Source organism: Maylandia zebra, linkage group LG22 (assembly GCF_041146795.1).
Source record: "Maylandia zebra isolate NMK-2024a linkage group LG22, Mzebra_GT3a, whole genome shotgun sequence".
Classification (NCBI taxonomy): domain Eukaryota; kingdom Metazoa; phylum Chordata; class Actinopteri; order Cichliformes; family Cichlidae; genus Maylandia; species Maylandia zebra.
This window is the reverse complement of record NC_135187.1, coordinates 24,290,230-24,303,138: the sequence shown is the minus strand read 5'-3', so window position 1 is coordinate 24,303,138 and position 12,909 is coordinate 24,290,230. Positions and strand designations below refer to the sequence as shown.

Below are 12,909 nucleotides of genomic sequence, written 5' to 3'. Positions count from 1 at the left end.
ACTTGATAACAAATAAACTTAGGAAACCTGATAAGCTTAAACATACACTATGAACATCAAAAGAACTGAAACTCAAAACACTGGGTCATAAGACCCAGGACCGTGACAGAGCCCCCCCTTCAAGGGCGGATTCCAGACGCCCGAAACCATGAAAAACAAAAACAAAAACAACCCACCAAGGGCGGGCGGCGGGGGTCCAGGACGGAGGGCCTGGAACAAAGCCACAAAAACAAAACGTCCATCAAAAGCACAGGAGTACAGGGAACAGTTCATAACTCCTCAGGGGGCCGACCCGGAGGGCGACGGCACAGGAGTCCATAGTCCAAAGGTTCAGGGGGCCGGCCATGTGGAAGGTGGCAGTGGCGAAGCAAGCATGGCTGGCCACACTCGGGTGGCTTGGCCCGTGGCCGGCGGCAGTGTGGATGTGGACAAGACCCGTCGGGTGGCTTGGCTGGCGGCCGGCGGTAGTGTGGACGTGGACGTGACCCCTCGGGTGGCTTGGCTGGCGGGACGAGCAGAGGCGTGGCGTCGACCACAGGCTGGGTCGTGGCGGGCGAGACGAGCAGAGGCGTGGCGTCGACCACTGGCTGGGTCGTGGCAGGACCAGGCGAGGCAGGACCAGATAATGGCGCTGCAGGCGATGGCGTGGAGGGATGCTGGACTGGCTTGGCTGAACCTCCAGCTGGCGCAACAGGACCAGGCGAGGCAGAAGCAGAGGCTGAAGGCCCTGACGAAGCTGGACCAGACGAGGCTGAAGGCCCTGACGAAGCTGGACCAGACGAGGCTGAAGGCCCTGACGAAGCTGGACCAGACGAGGCTGAAGGCCCTGACGAAGCTGGACCAGACGAGGCTGAAGGCCCTGACGAAGCTGGACCAGACGAGGCTGAAGGCCCTGACGAAGCTGGACCAGACGAGGCTGAAGACTCTGACGAAGCTGGACCAGGTGACGACGAGGCGGCCGCAGGTGGCGGCTGAACGGTCCCCTCGGACCCTCCAGCTGACGAGGCATGAGGCTGGACGGGCTCCTCGGGCCCTCCAGCTGACGAGGCAGGTTGCTTTTCAAGTTGCAGCAACACACAGTCTATAGTGGGTGAAATGAGTTCGTATGAGTTCTCAGACTGAGGTGTGGCAGAACCAGGTGAGGCGTCGTCCTCAGGCTGAGGCGTAGAAGCAGCAAGCAGTAGCGCAGCAGGTGGTGGTCCTGCAGGCGGCGGCACGGGAGCCGCAGGAGGTGGCGCTGCAGCCACAGGTGGTGAAGCAGAAGGTGGCCAGACAGGCTCCTCAGGCCCTCCAGCTGACGAAGCATGAGGCTGAACGGGCTCCTCGGGCCCGCCAGCTGACGAGGCGTGAGGCTGGACGGGCTCCTCGGGCCCGCCAGCTGACGAGGCGTGAGGCTGGACGGGCTCCTCGGGCCCGCCAGCTGACGAGGCGTGAGGCTGGACGGGCTCCTCGGGCCCGCCAGCTGACGAGGCGTGAGGCTGGACGGGCTCCTCGGGCCCGCCAGCTGACGAGGCGTGAGGCTGGACGGGCTCCTCGGGCCCGCCAGCTGACGAGGCGTGAGGCTGGACGGGCTCCTCGGGCCCGCCAGCTGACGAGGCGTGAGGCTGGACGGGCTCCTCGGGCCCTCCAGCAGACACAGGAAAAGGCTGCACAAACTCCAACTTAGCCCCTGGCTCCAACCTGGCCTGGATCTCGGTCCCACAGTAGCTTAGCTGAGCCTCATGGCTAGCACTTCCAGTGCAAACAGTCTTATAATTTGGCTTCTTGGAAGCAAAGTTCATAGCATGATCAATACACTGGGATGCTAGGTAATTGTGCAGAGGGATAAGATATTCCGTGGAAGACTTGGCTGGTGATTTTTCAGTCTTAGTCATTTCATAAACATGCCCATGAACCTTTAAGGCAGTGTTTGTTCCAATATTGTCCTTAGAAAAAACGCGTGGATTCAGAATACAATCACCCACCTCATGTTGCTGTGAGCCGTGGTGACGACCTGGACGCCGCCTCCTCCTGGAAGCCGTGGTCGTGGAGGCCGGCGCCGCTACGGCTGAGATGAATGTAGCGCTGGAAGCAGCCACCGGTTGAGGTGAGGAAAACGCAGCACTTGTCTGCTGCAGTGGCGACATGGACATGGAGACAGGCGGGAGACTCAACACGCCAACTTTAGCTCCTATAGCTGGCATAGGGAGGGCTGCGTCACAGAGGGGCTGGAGTAATTCAGTCTGCATGCTGGGGGGCTGCTTTGGCAACACGGTGCGGATGAAGCCGTGCAAATCCTCCGACAATCCCTCCATGTAAGCCGGGTATGCAGACAGAATCCGGTACAGCTGAACTCTGACTCCTTCTCACTCTCCTGTCTGCACGCAGAATAGATTTTCCACTGTCCATGGAGAATGGTCACACGAGTGCTGAACTCCCAAAAATCCTCAAAGATGTCTGCTGGGTCCATTCTGGTCAGGTCGTTCTGTCACAGTCTGGCGAGGGCAGACTGTATGAATTGAAAAAGGACCCAAAACGCAGACGCCAAGGAACAGGGAACAGAACTTGAAATGTTAACAAAAGGCGAGCCGTTTAATAAGGCTAGTAGAAGAGGTACAAACAAAGGGCAAGGCAAACTGAAGCAAAATTAACACAAACCTAAACTGGGGAATCTAAACAAGCAATAAGAAAAACCTAGGCAAGAAACTTGGAAACATGGCATGGACAACAGACGACCTGACAATCACACACTGAAAACAGAGGACTTAAATACACAGGAGGTGATTAGGGGAAGTGGAGACACATGAGGAAACAGCTGGCACACATGAACATAATGACGTCACAGTGGGAGAGTAAAACTGAACATGATGAACACAGAACACCAGACCTCTTCACAATAAAACAGGAAACATAATGAGACATAGACATGACAACCCGAACTTGACAACGTAAGACACAGACATGAAACGCATGAAGAGCAGGGGAGATTTAACATGGTTGGAAACACGAGGGGGAAATAATAACTAGAAACACTTAGGCATAATAATACAAACTTGATAACAAATAAACTTAGGAAACCTGATAAGCTTAAACATACACTATGAACATCAAAAGAACTGAAACTCAAAACACTGGGTCATAAGACCCAGGACCGTGACAAGGTGATTCAAAGTGCTTTACAGAGACATTAAAAACAAAAACAAATAAAAAGCATGATTTAAAATTGATTAAAGAACAAACAAACAAAAAAACAGTAGATAAAATCAGAACAATAGATAAAATCAGTAGTTAAAATTTAAGTTTTGAAATTTAAGCTTAAAAGTGTGGATTTGGTGTTTTATTCAAATGCAGCTGAGAACAGGTGAGTCTTCAACCTGGATTTAAATAAACTGAGTGTTTCAGCTGATCTGAGGCTTTCTGGGAGTTTGTTCCAGATATATGGAGCATAAAAGTTGAATGCAGCTTCTGCGTGTCGGGTTCTGACTCTGGGAACTGATAAAAAAACGGATCCAGATGACCTGAGGGATCTGGAAGGTTCATACTGGGTCAGGAGGTCACTGATGTATTTTGGTCCTAAACCATTCAGAGCTTTATAGGCCAGCATCAGAACTTTAAAGTCTATCCTCTGACGGACAGGCAGCCAGTGTAAAGACCTCAGAGCTGGACTGATGTGGTCCACTTTTCTGGTCTTAGTGAGGACTCGAGCAGCAGAGTCCTTTACAGATTTTTTAGGTAGACCTGTAAAGATGCCGTTACAGTAATCAAGCCTGCTAAAGATGAATGCATGGACTAGTTTTTCCAGGTCCTGTTGAGACATCAGATCTTTTATCCTTGATATATTCTTAAGGTGATACTAAGCTGATTTTGTTATTGTCTTAATGTGTTTTTCTAAGTTTAGGTCTGCATCCATCACTACACCCAAATTTCTCGCCTGGTTTGTGGTTTTTAGGTGTATAGATTGAAGTTCTCTGGTGACCTGTAATCGTTTTTCTTTGGCACCAAAGACTATTACTTCAGTTTTGTTTTTGTTTAGCTGGAGAAAATTGTGGCACAGCCAGTCATTAATTTCCTCAATGCATTTACCAAGAGCCTGTACAGGGCCTTGGTCTCCTGGTGACATTGTGATATATATTTGTGTGTCATCTGCATAGCTGTGATAGTTTATTTTGTTGTTCTTTATAATCTGTGCCAGTGGGAGCATGTAAATGTTAAACAGAAGGGGTCCCAAGATGGAACCTTGGGGAACTCCACATGTGATACTTGTCTGCTCAGATGTGAAGTTACCTATTGATACAAAGTATTTCCTGTTTTCTAAGTATGTTTTGAACCAGTTTAGTACAGTTCCTGAAAGACCTGCCCAGTTCTCCAGTCATTTGAGTAATATGTTGTGGTCAACTGTATCAAATGCTGCACTGAGATCCAGTAAAACTAAGACTGACATTTTTTCCACTGTCTGTATTCAGACATATGTCATTAAACACTATAGTCAGAGCAGTTTCAGTGCTGTGGTTCTGTCTAAAACCTGACTGGAAGGCATCGTAGCAGTTATTCTGTTTTAAGAAGTAATTGAGCTGTTGAGAATCTGCTTTTTCAATGGTCTTACTTAAAAATGGGAGATTTGAGATCGGCCTGTAGTTGTTCATTTGTGTCTTGTCAAGATTGTCCTTTTTCAGTATAGGTTTAATTACAGCAGTTTTTAGTGGTTCTGGAAACACACCTGACATTAAAGAAAAGTTGACGATCTGTAACAGGTCTGACTCCAAAGTCTTTGAGACCTTTTTGAAAAAACGTGTTGGCAGGACATCTAAACAGCAGGAGGAGTTCAGTTGACCTAAGATGTCCTCCAGGACTTTGCTGTTAATAGGGTGAAACTGTTTGATGGTGTTTAAACAGTTTTTCGGTGGACACAGTATATATCCTGAATCTGCTGTTGATGTACCAATTGCTTGTCTAATCTTTTGGATTTTTTCTGTGAAGAATTTGGCAAAGTCATTGCAGGCCATGGTTGAATGAAGTTCAGCTGCCACTGACACAGGAGGGTTTGTTAGCCTGTCAACTGTAGGAAATAAGACCTGAGCATTATGACTGTTTTTGGTGATGATGTCAGAGAAGTAGGACCTCCTTGCATTCCTCAGTTGTAAATTATAATTGTGAAGTTTCTCTTTATAGATTTCATAATGAACCTGGAGGTTTGTTTTTCTCCATCTGCGCTCAGCTTTCCTACACTCTCTTTTTTCATTTTTCACCAGTGTGGAGTTTCTCCATGGAGACTTTTTCCTTCCAGAGATAACCTTCGCCTTAATGGGAGCAATAGTGTCCATTACATTTAACATGTTAGCATTGAAGCTATTGACGAGCTCATTGATTGAACCTCTGGACAGGTCAGGTGTTAATGGGAAGACCTGGTTAAAGATCACACTACTGTATTCAGTTATACACCGTTTTGTGATCACTGTTGTTGATATATTTGTGTGGCCTGAAATTTTACTTTCAAAGAAAACGCAGTAATGATCAGACACGCCCACATCAGACACAGTAACCTTTGAAATGCTCAGGCCCTTGGAGATCAGTAGGTCAAGAGTGTGTCCTCTATTATGTGTGGCCTCTGTTACATACTGAGTCAGCCCAAAGTTGCCCAGAGTGTTACTCAGGTCTTTAGTCCCTTTGTCCTGAGGGTTGTCCACATGGATGTTAAAATCCCCAACAATAATTACACAGTCGAAATCAACACAGATCACAGACAGCAGTTCACTGAGGTCACTAAAAAAGTCTGTGCAGTATTTGGGAGGCCTGTAAACATTAAGAAACACAACTTTGGTTGGGGCCTTCAGCTGTAGAGCCACATATTCAAAAGACTGGAAACTTCCAGGAGATAGCTGCTTACATTGAAATGATTCATTAAATAAGACAGCAACCCCCCCCCCCCCTCCCCTGCTCACCCTGGCCTCACTGATAAAACTGTAGTTAGGAGGGGAAATAAACAGTAGGAAAAAGCACAAACTTCTCCCCTCCTACCTTAAATTCTACATTTTGCTACATATATATTTGGTTCCATAACCCCAGTAACATGCCAAAACATATCCATATTTAAAGAAATAGATGCTCATGCACATATACACACATATACATAAACATGTATACACACACATACCCTTAAATGCATGCAGGGACACGTTATTCTGAGGCTGGCTCCTTTGCACACCTTGTGAATCTATTACTGCTGCAATTAACAGACCTTTTTCTTAAATGAACATATTAAAAAAATAACTGGAGGTCTGTTGAGATACACAAGGCCAGGTCGAACCATTGCCTCAATAAGTGACTTTAGGCATTTTCAAATTTGTCTCTCAGCAGACTAAGTGCTATAATAATGCTTTAAACAAAAAACTCAAAAGAAATTGCAGGGCAGCAGAAAGGAGATGGAGGAAAAATAAAAATAATATCAACCATCAAATATTTTCCGAGCAACTTAAAATGTACAATAATACATTAAGGAAGTCAAGAAATTCATACTTCGCCAAAATAATCAGTAATAACAAAAATAATCCCAAGGTCCTCTTTTCCACCATAGATCATTTATTTAACCCTGATTTTAAAAGCTCCAAAAGAACCCCCACAGACTCGCTCTGTGAGCAGTTTGCAGACCACTTCAGGGGAAAAATCAGCGCCATCAGATCTGATATTTTATCTAATCGCGATATGATTGTAAACACATCTGAGGGCTCGATTGTACCTGAGGAGACACTGGACAGCTTTGTCCTGGTTAATGCTGAGAACTTTCAGAAGGTTTTCTCCACAGTGAGACCCACCACATGTCTTTTAGATCCAATCCCTTCTTCACTCTTTAAAACACTTTATGGATTTTTTGAGGCTGAGCTTTTATACATGATGAATTGCTCTCTTCAGTTGGGTGTCTTCCCTGCTGCCTTTAAAACGGCGGTGGTGAGGCCCCTTCTGAAGAAGAGCAATTTGGATTGTAATGATTTTAATAACTACAGACCTGTATCCAACTTACCATTTTTAAGTAAAGTCTTAGAAAAACTTGTTTTTACTCAGATTACTGATTTTCTCAATGATAGACAGATCCTGGAGATATTCCAGTCTGGATTTAGGGTGAACCACAGCACAGAGACGGCTCTCCTAAAGGTTTTAAATGATCTTAGATGTAACTGGGACGCCCAAAAGCTCTCAGTCCTGGTGCTACTGGATCTAAGCGCAGCCTTTGATACAGTAGACCACGCTATTCTTTTAAACAGACTAAAACACATGGTGGGCCTCTCTGGTGCTGTACACAACTGGTTCACTTCCTATCTCTCTGACAGATCTTTTATGGTGAGTATGGATACATGCTCCTCTAAGATCCATGAAATGACATGTGGTGTGCCATCAAGGGTCGGTTCTAGGCCCTGTACTTTTTAATTTGTATATGTTGCCTCTCGGCAGTGTCATCAGGAGGCATGGAGTGAACTTCCACAGTTACGCTGATGACACGCAGCTGTACATCTCCGTGTCTCCTGATGACACCAGACCAATGGATGCCCTTTTTAACTGTATCTTGGATATAAGATCTTGGATGGCAGAAAACGTTTTACAGCTTAACCAGGACAAAACTGAAGTTTTAATTGTCGGTCCTGAGGCTCAGAGAGAGAAACTCTTGTCTAAATTAGAGGCATTTTCACTATGTCCTTCGCTACAAGTGAAAAACCTGGGTGTTATTTTTGACTCTGAGCTTGGTTTTATCCCACATGTTAAACATGTAACCAAAATTGGATTTTATCATCTAAAAAATATAGCCAGAGTCCGCCCTATTCTCTCTCGGGCCAACACGGAGATGCTGATGCATGCTTTTATTACCAGTCGCATTGATTACTGTAATGCCCTGCTCTCTGGTCTTCCTAAGAAGAATATTTCAACTTTACAACTCTTGCAAAACTCGGCAGCTCGTGTGCTGACGAAGACCAGAGGGCGGGCCCACATTACACCGGTTTTAGAATCGCTGCACTGGCTCCCCGTGTGTTTCAGGATCGATTTTAAAGTTCTTTTATTGGTTTTTAAATGTCTTAATGGTCTTGGGCCTTCTTATCTCTCAGATCTGCTTTTACCATACGAACCCTCGCGGACCCTGAGGTCCTCTGGTACTGGCCTTTTGATTGTCCCTAAAGTCAGGACACATACTCACGGAGAGGCAGCTTTTCAGTGGTATGGTCCTCGTCTGTGGAACAGCCTGCCGGAGGAGCTCAGGGCCGCAGAGAACGTACATGTTTTTAAGAACAGGCTCAAGACCCACCTTTTTAATTTAGCTTTTACTTAGCGTTTATTTATTTTTTATGCTTATTTATTCTATCCTGTTATTCTATTATTAATTTAGGATTTACCTAATATTTCTTGATTTTATTCTTATTCATTTTTTAATCCTCTTACTCTATTTATATTTATATTTATATTGTATCCTGTTCTTATTTATTTTATCATTTTACCCTGTATATATCGTATTGCGTCATATCTCCAGTGTTTCCTCGGAGGGCGCTCTCTGCACCGGGGCTGTTATTGACCGTGGCTGCTGGGTCTCTGGGGTCCTCTCAGCCTGGTTGGGGGGCTCCTTGGCCTCCCTCCTGCTGTGTGCCCAGCCCGGAGGCTGCGGTCTGTGACCGGCTCCCGGTGCAGACGGCTCTCTGTTATAATGTTTCCTCACTTGGCTCATGCGAGCCCAGCCCAATTTTTACTCTTTAAGTGTGCGCGTGTGTGTATGTGTGTGTGGGTGGGGGTGGGGGGATATATGTGTATTGAGAGTGTGGGGAGTGAGTTGGAGGGTGGGGTGGGCTGCTTTTAACTATGTAAAGCACTTTGTGCTACATTTTTTCTGTATGAAAAGTGCTTTATAAATAAAGATTGATTGATTGATTGATTGATTGATTAAACTTCTATATTATTATGACCCAACAGCTTTCTAGCTGGTAAAGGATCCTGTCAATTCTCATCTGTGTGGGTTAACATGTGTGAATGTTGTAATAAATTAATAATGTCCAAGGCCTCGCTTTAGATGGACTAACCTTTTTGGAGTTAAAAAGATTTCATTTAGACTCATTTGGACACAATTAATTTGTTTGATTTGGTATTAAGACTGACATGAGGAGTTCCAACATGTGAAGTTTTGGCGCTAATACGCTGCTGTTTTCTGTTTTTTAAGAGATAGTCGACTGAATTTTTCTCTTCTGTTCACGCCTGTTCAACTCCACAAGCAAACATATACTCTTCTTCACACAAGTCTTAAGTAGCTTTACAGTCAATGCGTCAACCGGAGGTGCAACTCCATAGAGTGTCTTTGGTTTAATCAATAGGCCTGATCGATAGCTCATTTAACAGGTGATGCAGCAGCAGAAGGGCCTCTCCGCTACAGGAATACAATTGGCAGTTTTATAATGTGAACACGCGGCCCACAACATATAACCTGAAAGACAAACGCAAGGATAAAACATGCAAGGGTGTGTCCTCAAGCTGAAAACCTCTTCTGGGTTGATTCCTGCACTACTGCGATTACTACGCTCTCTAAATTTCTGTGCCCCACCACAGTGAATATGAGGTTTCCATTTGCCCACCAGCACGATTGTTCGGATCTCCTTGAAGGGATATTTAAAATATGTCTATGGATGGCATAATTTGAGGCCAGTTACAGGGATGTGTTTGCAGATAACAGTCATTTAAAATTACTGGCTGGTCTGTGACCATAATGAGATCCTCTGCTAGTAACGTAATAAGTGCAGCCACAAGTGGTAATGCTCCTAACTAGCATGTTGGAAAAATGGTTGTAATGTCTTGCAGCCTTAATGGAAACTGCTAAATTCATGCATTTGAACTTTGTTAAGTTTCTGGAATCATGGAAGCATATAATTTAACTGTTCTGAAAAGGATTAATACATATACAAACTAGAGGTTGCAGGAAGTGACGTATACAGAATAAGGTGGTTAATGATTAAAGTTTGTGCACATGAAAGCCTAAGAAGATATTTAAAGAAGAACTGGAAATGTTTCAATAGAAATCTAGGTTTAAACGGGAATTCATTATTACTAGATCAGAAAGTGAATGGTGTTTTAAAAGTGTTTTAGGTGTTTTAGTCTTTTAAAAAAAGAGTAAGCGAGATAGAGAGTGTTCAGATTGCGCAGTGCTGCGTGATTGTGTTTTCTTCTTTGGGCTTGGTAGATTTAATACACATCAAAACAACAAAATTACTGGCAGAAATAATATGGCTTTTTTCAGGAAGCTAGACTAGATATATTTTTATGCAATGCTGGGCTGTGGTTAGAAATTCCTGGGGACTGTGAAGGATTTGTTCATTTCCAAAGCAAATGAAGACATTTATGTGATGCAATGAATAGTGGTTGAGTGTGATTTACTGTTTGTGATTGTGCAGTTGTTTTTTTTCTTTTGTTGTTGTTGTTTTTTACTCAAGGGTATCAGGCATGTATCGACGTGTGGGGTTCTAGTGTTGCCAGATCAGATCAGTGTACACGCACTTGTAACCTTTTCCTGTCACTCAGAGTTTGCACACTCACACATATCTACCCCTTCTACACTTGCTGTACATATATACACACAAACACACACACACACACCTCAAAAGCCTCGTCCACATAAAACCCTCGCCTCATCTCCATACTCCCTCTCTACTGCCCCAATGGGAAAGGGTTGAGGCCTTATCTTAGCAAAACACTCCATCCAAGTCCCCACTTACTAACAGGCTTTACTGGCTAATCTTTAGCTCAGACAAGCGCCTGGGCACCAGTCGAAAAGTGAAGGAGAGTGGGAAAGAGACACTGAGCAGAGAAGCAGGAGGAGAGAGGGATGAAAAACTCTTTTTTCGCTGATTGTGCCTGAATTATGTATCAACCCTAATGTATCTGTCCTGCCTATATAAAATATACACTTTCCCTGTCTTCACCGCCCTCTCTCAGTGCCTTGTGGTGGGAACATCACATCAGACAATGGGACCATCTTTTCCCCGGGTTACCCTGAGGAGTATCCAAGCTCAGCTGACTGCTCCTGGCTGATTACTGTGGCTCCTGGATTTGGCATCAAACTGAACTTCTCCCTCCTTCAAGTTCATGGGCCACACGACTTCATTACTGTCTGGTAAGAAATGACAGCGTAACAGGCTCCAGATATGCAGAAATAGTTTCAATGAGACAATGCGGACAGTTTGTTATTTTGAGGAAAGCAATATTAAACTTCACCATCGTCTCAAAAAATTCTCAAGAACTTGTTATCAGGCTTTCTTTAATCTTTGATTATTTGTTGTTTTTGTCTTTTAATACGATGTGTTAAATACACTTTTGCCTTTGTGCTTGACTGAGCATCAGTGGGTAAAGCTTCCTTTCATCACCTCCATAATACATGGTTAAAATTGCCATATGTGGCACCAAAGCCAGGTTTTTGCATACACGATGTTTGCCAGTTCTAGTTGATCCTCCAAAGCTTCCAAAGGTCCCAGCTCTCAGTGAGACAGGAGGTCTGACTGCCAGCCAACCTGGCAACATGACCACATGAAAGATCCACATGGTTTTCTGGTGACATCTATGTTTAACTGTTTGCGCTACTCATAGAAATTTGTTTGAGGCTTTTTTAGACCACCGATAATTTAAGTCAACATGGCTAAAGCGAGCCAAAATGTCCACTTTCTATCGTATTGTTTCTCATCTCTAAATGGTCCCCGCTGTGCTGATCTTTCCCAGCTAGTTCCTACAGAGCCAAGATGGGGGACTATCTTGTTCCCCATTTTCCAGCTACCACCGCTGTGTATCTATCCACTGAACTACTGAGCCAAGGAAATGGGCCCCTTAATGGCGGCTTGGCTAGAGTGCTGTCAGGCAGAAGTCCCTAGCCAGCCGTTTCCAGAGCTGCTTGTAATCTCCCATGCCCAGTCTGACAGCCAAAGACAGATGGTTTTTAAGCTGAATGGTTGTGGCAGGAATCTGGGAGCTGGCTTAATCGGCCATGCCCACACCAGGGGACTGCCAAGGCTGGGCCACAGCTTCCAGAGACACTCCCTTTGGATAGCTGTTAGCAGGAGCACCACAGTCGAGACCTGTCACTCCACGCTTACTGTATCTCAAATTCTACCTTATTTTAACATAATCATCCAAAACAGGTGAGGGGTAATCTCTTTGGGTTTGTTGAAGTGTGAGCAGCTTGATTATACTCTTCTGAAGCTGCTTGACAATAATCTGGCATGTGGCTTAGTAGTTTGTTTGCATCACAGACCCTTAAGGTTCTTTATGGCTCCTATACAAGTGAGCTCTGGAGCATAGACTGGTGTTTCCAGTGTATTGTTGTTTTTGCATTTATGGTTGACTTGCAACATTCCTCCATTTTTAGGGATGGTCCACAAGAAACAGCCAGGAAACTAGGTGTGTTTACTGATGGAGAGCCCAACGACCCACCCAGCAGCACATCTAATCAGGTGCTGATACGGTTCCGTAGTAATACAGAGAAGGGTGGACTCTTTCGTATCAGCTATCAAGGTTTGTACATGGTGTGGATCTAGCTTTGTTTCTAGCTCTTGATTTACATACATTCTTTGTTTAACTCCTTTCATGTCTTTGATGCACTCACAGCTTACAGACTACAGTACTGCCTCCCTCCCTCCATCATTCCTAATGCTGAGATTCTGATGGCAAGCAAGGAATTTAAAATTGGTAGGTGGAAATGCTGTCACAATAAGACCCATGCACTTAAACACAATGGCACTGACACTTCTGCCTTTTTGTATTTAATGTTGTTCCCATGCAGATTTGCAGAACCGTAGCATTTTGAAGCATTCATGAAGCTTCTAACTTTGGCTGTTTTTATTGCCTAGGTTCGCTGAATACACAGTCCATTCAGACACACCTCAAATGCATCACCTAGGGCAGGTGATCTCATTCCCTTTGAAGACA

The 12,909-nt window shown here is 44.8% G+C and overlaps 1 protein-coding gene across 2 annotated transcripts in view; it reads left to right on the top strand.

The window, feature by feature from the left end:
- csmd2 (CUB and Sushi multiple domains 2) overlaps positions 1-12,909 on the top strand; it is a 275,924-nt gene that overhangs the window by 214,317 nt on the left and 48,698 nt on the right. For both annotated transcript variants that reach the window (XM_023152492.3, XM_023152493.3), the window contains 3 exons: positions 10,930-11,107; positions 12,350-12,495; positions 12,589-12,669. In XM_023152492.3, coding sequence (XP_023008260.2) covers positions 10,930-11,107; positions 12,350-12,495; positions 12,589-12,669 — 405 coding nt within the window. The remainder of the gene's footprint in view (positions 1-10,929; positions 11,108-12,349; positions 12,496-12,588; positions 12,670-12,909) is intronic.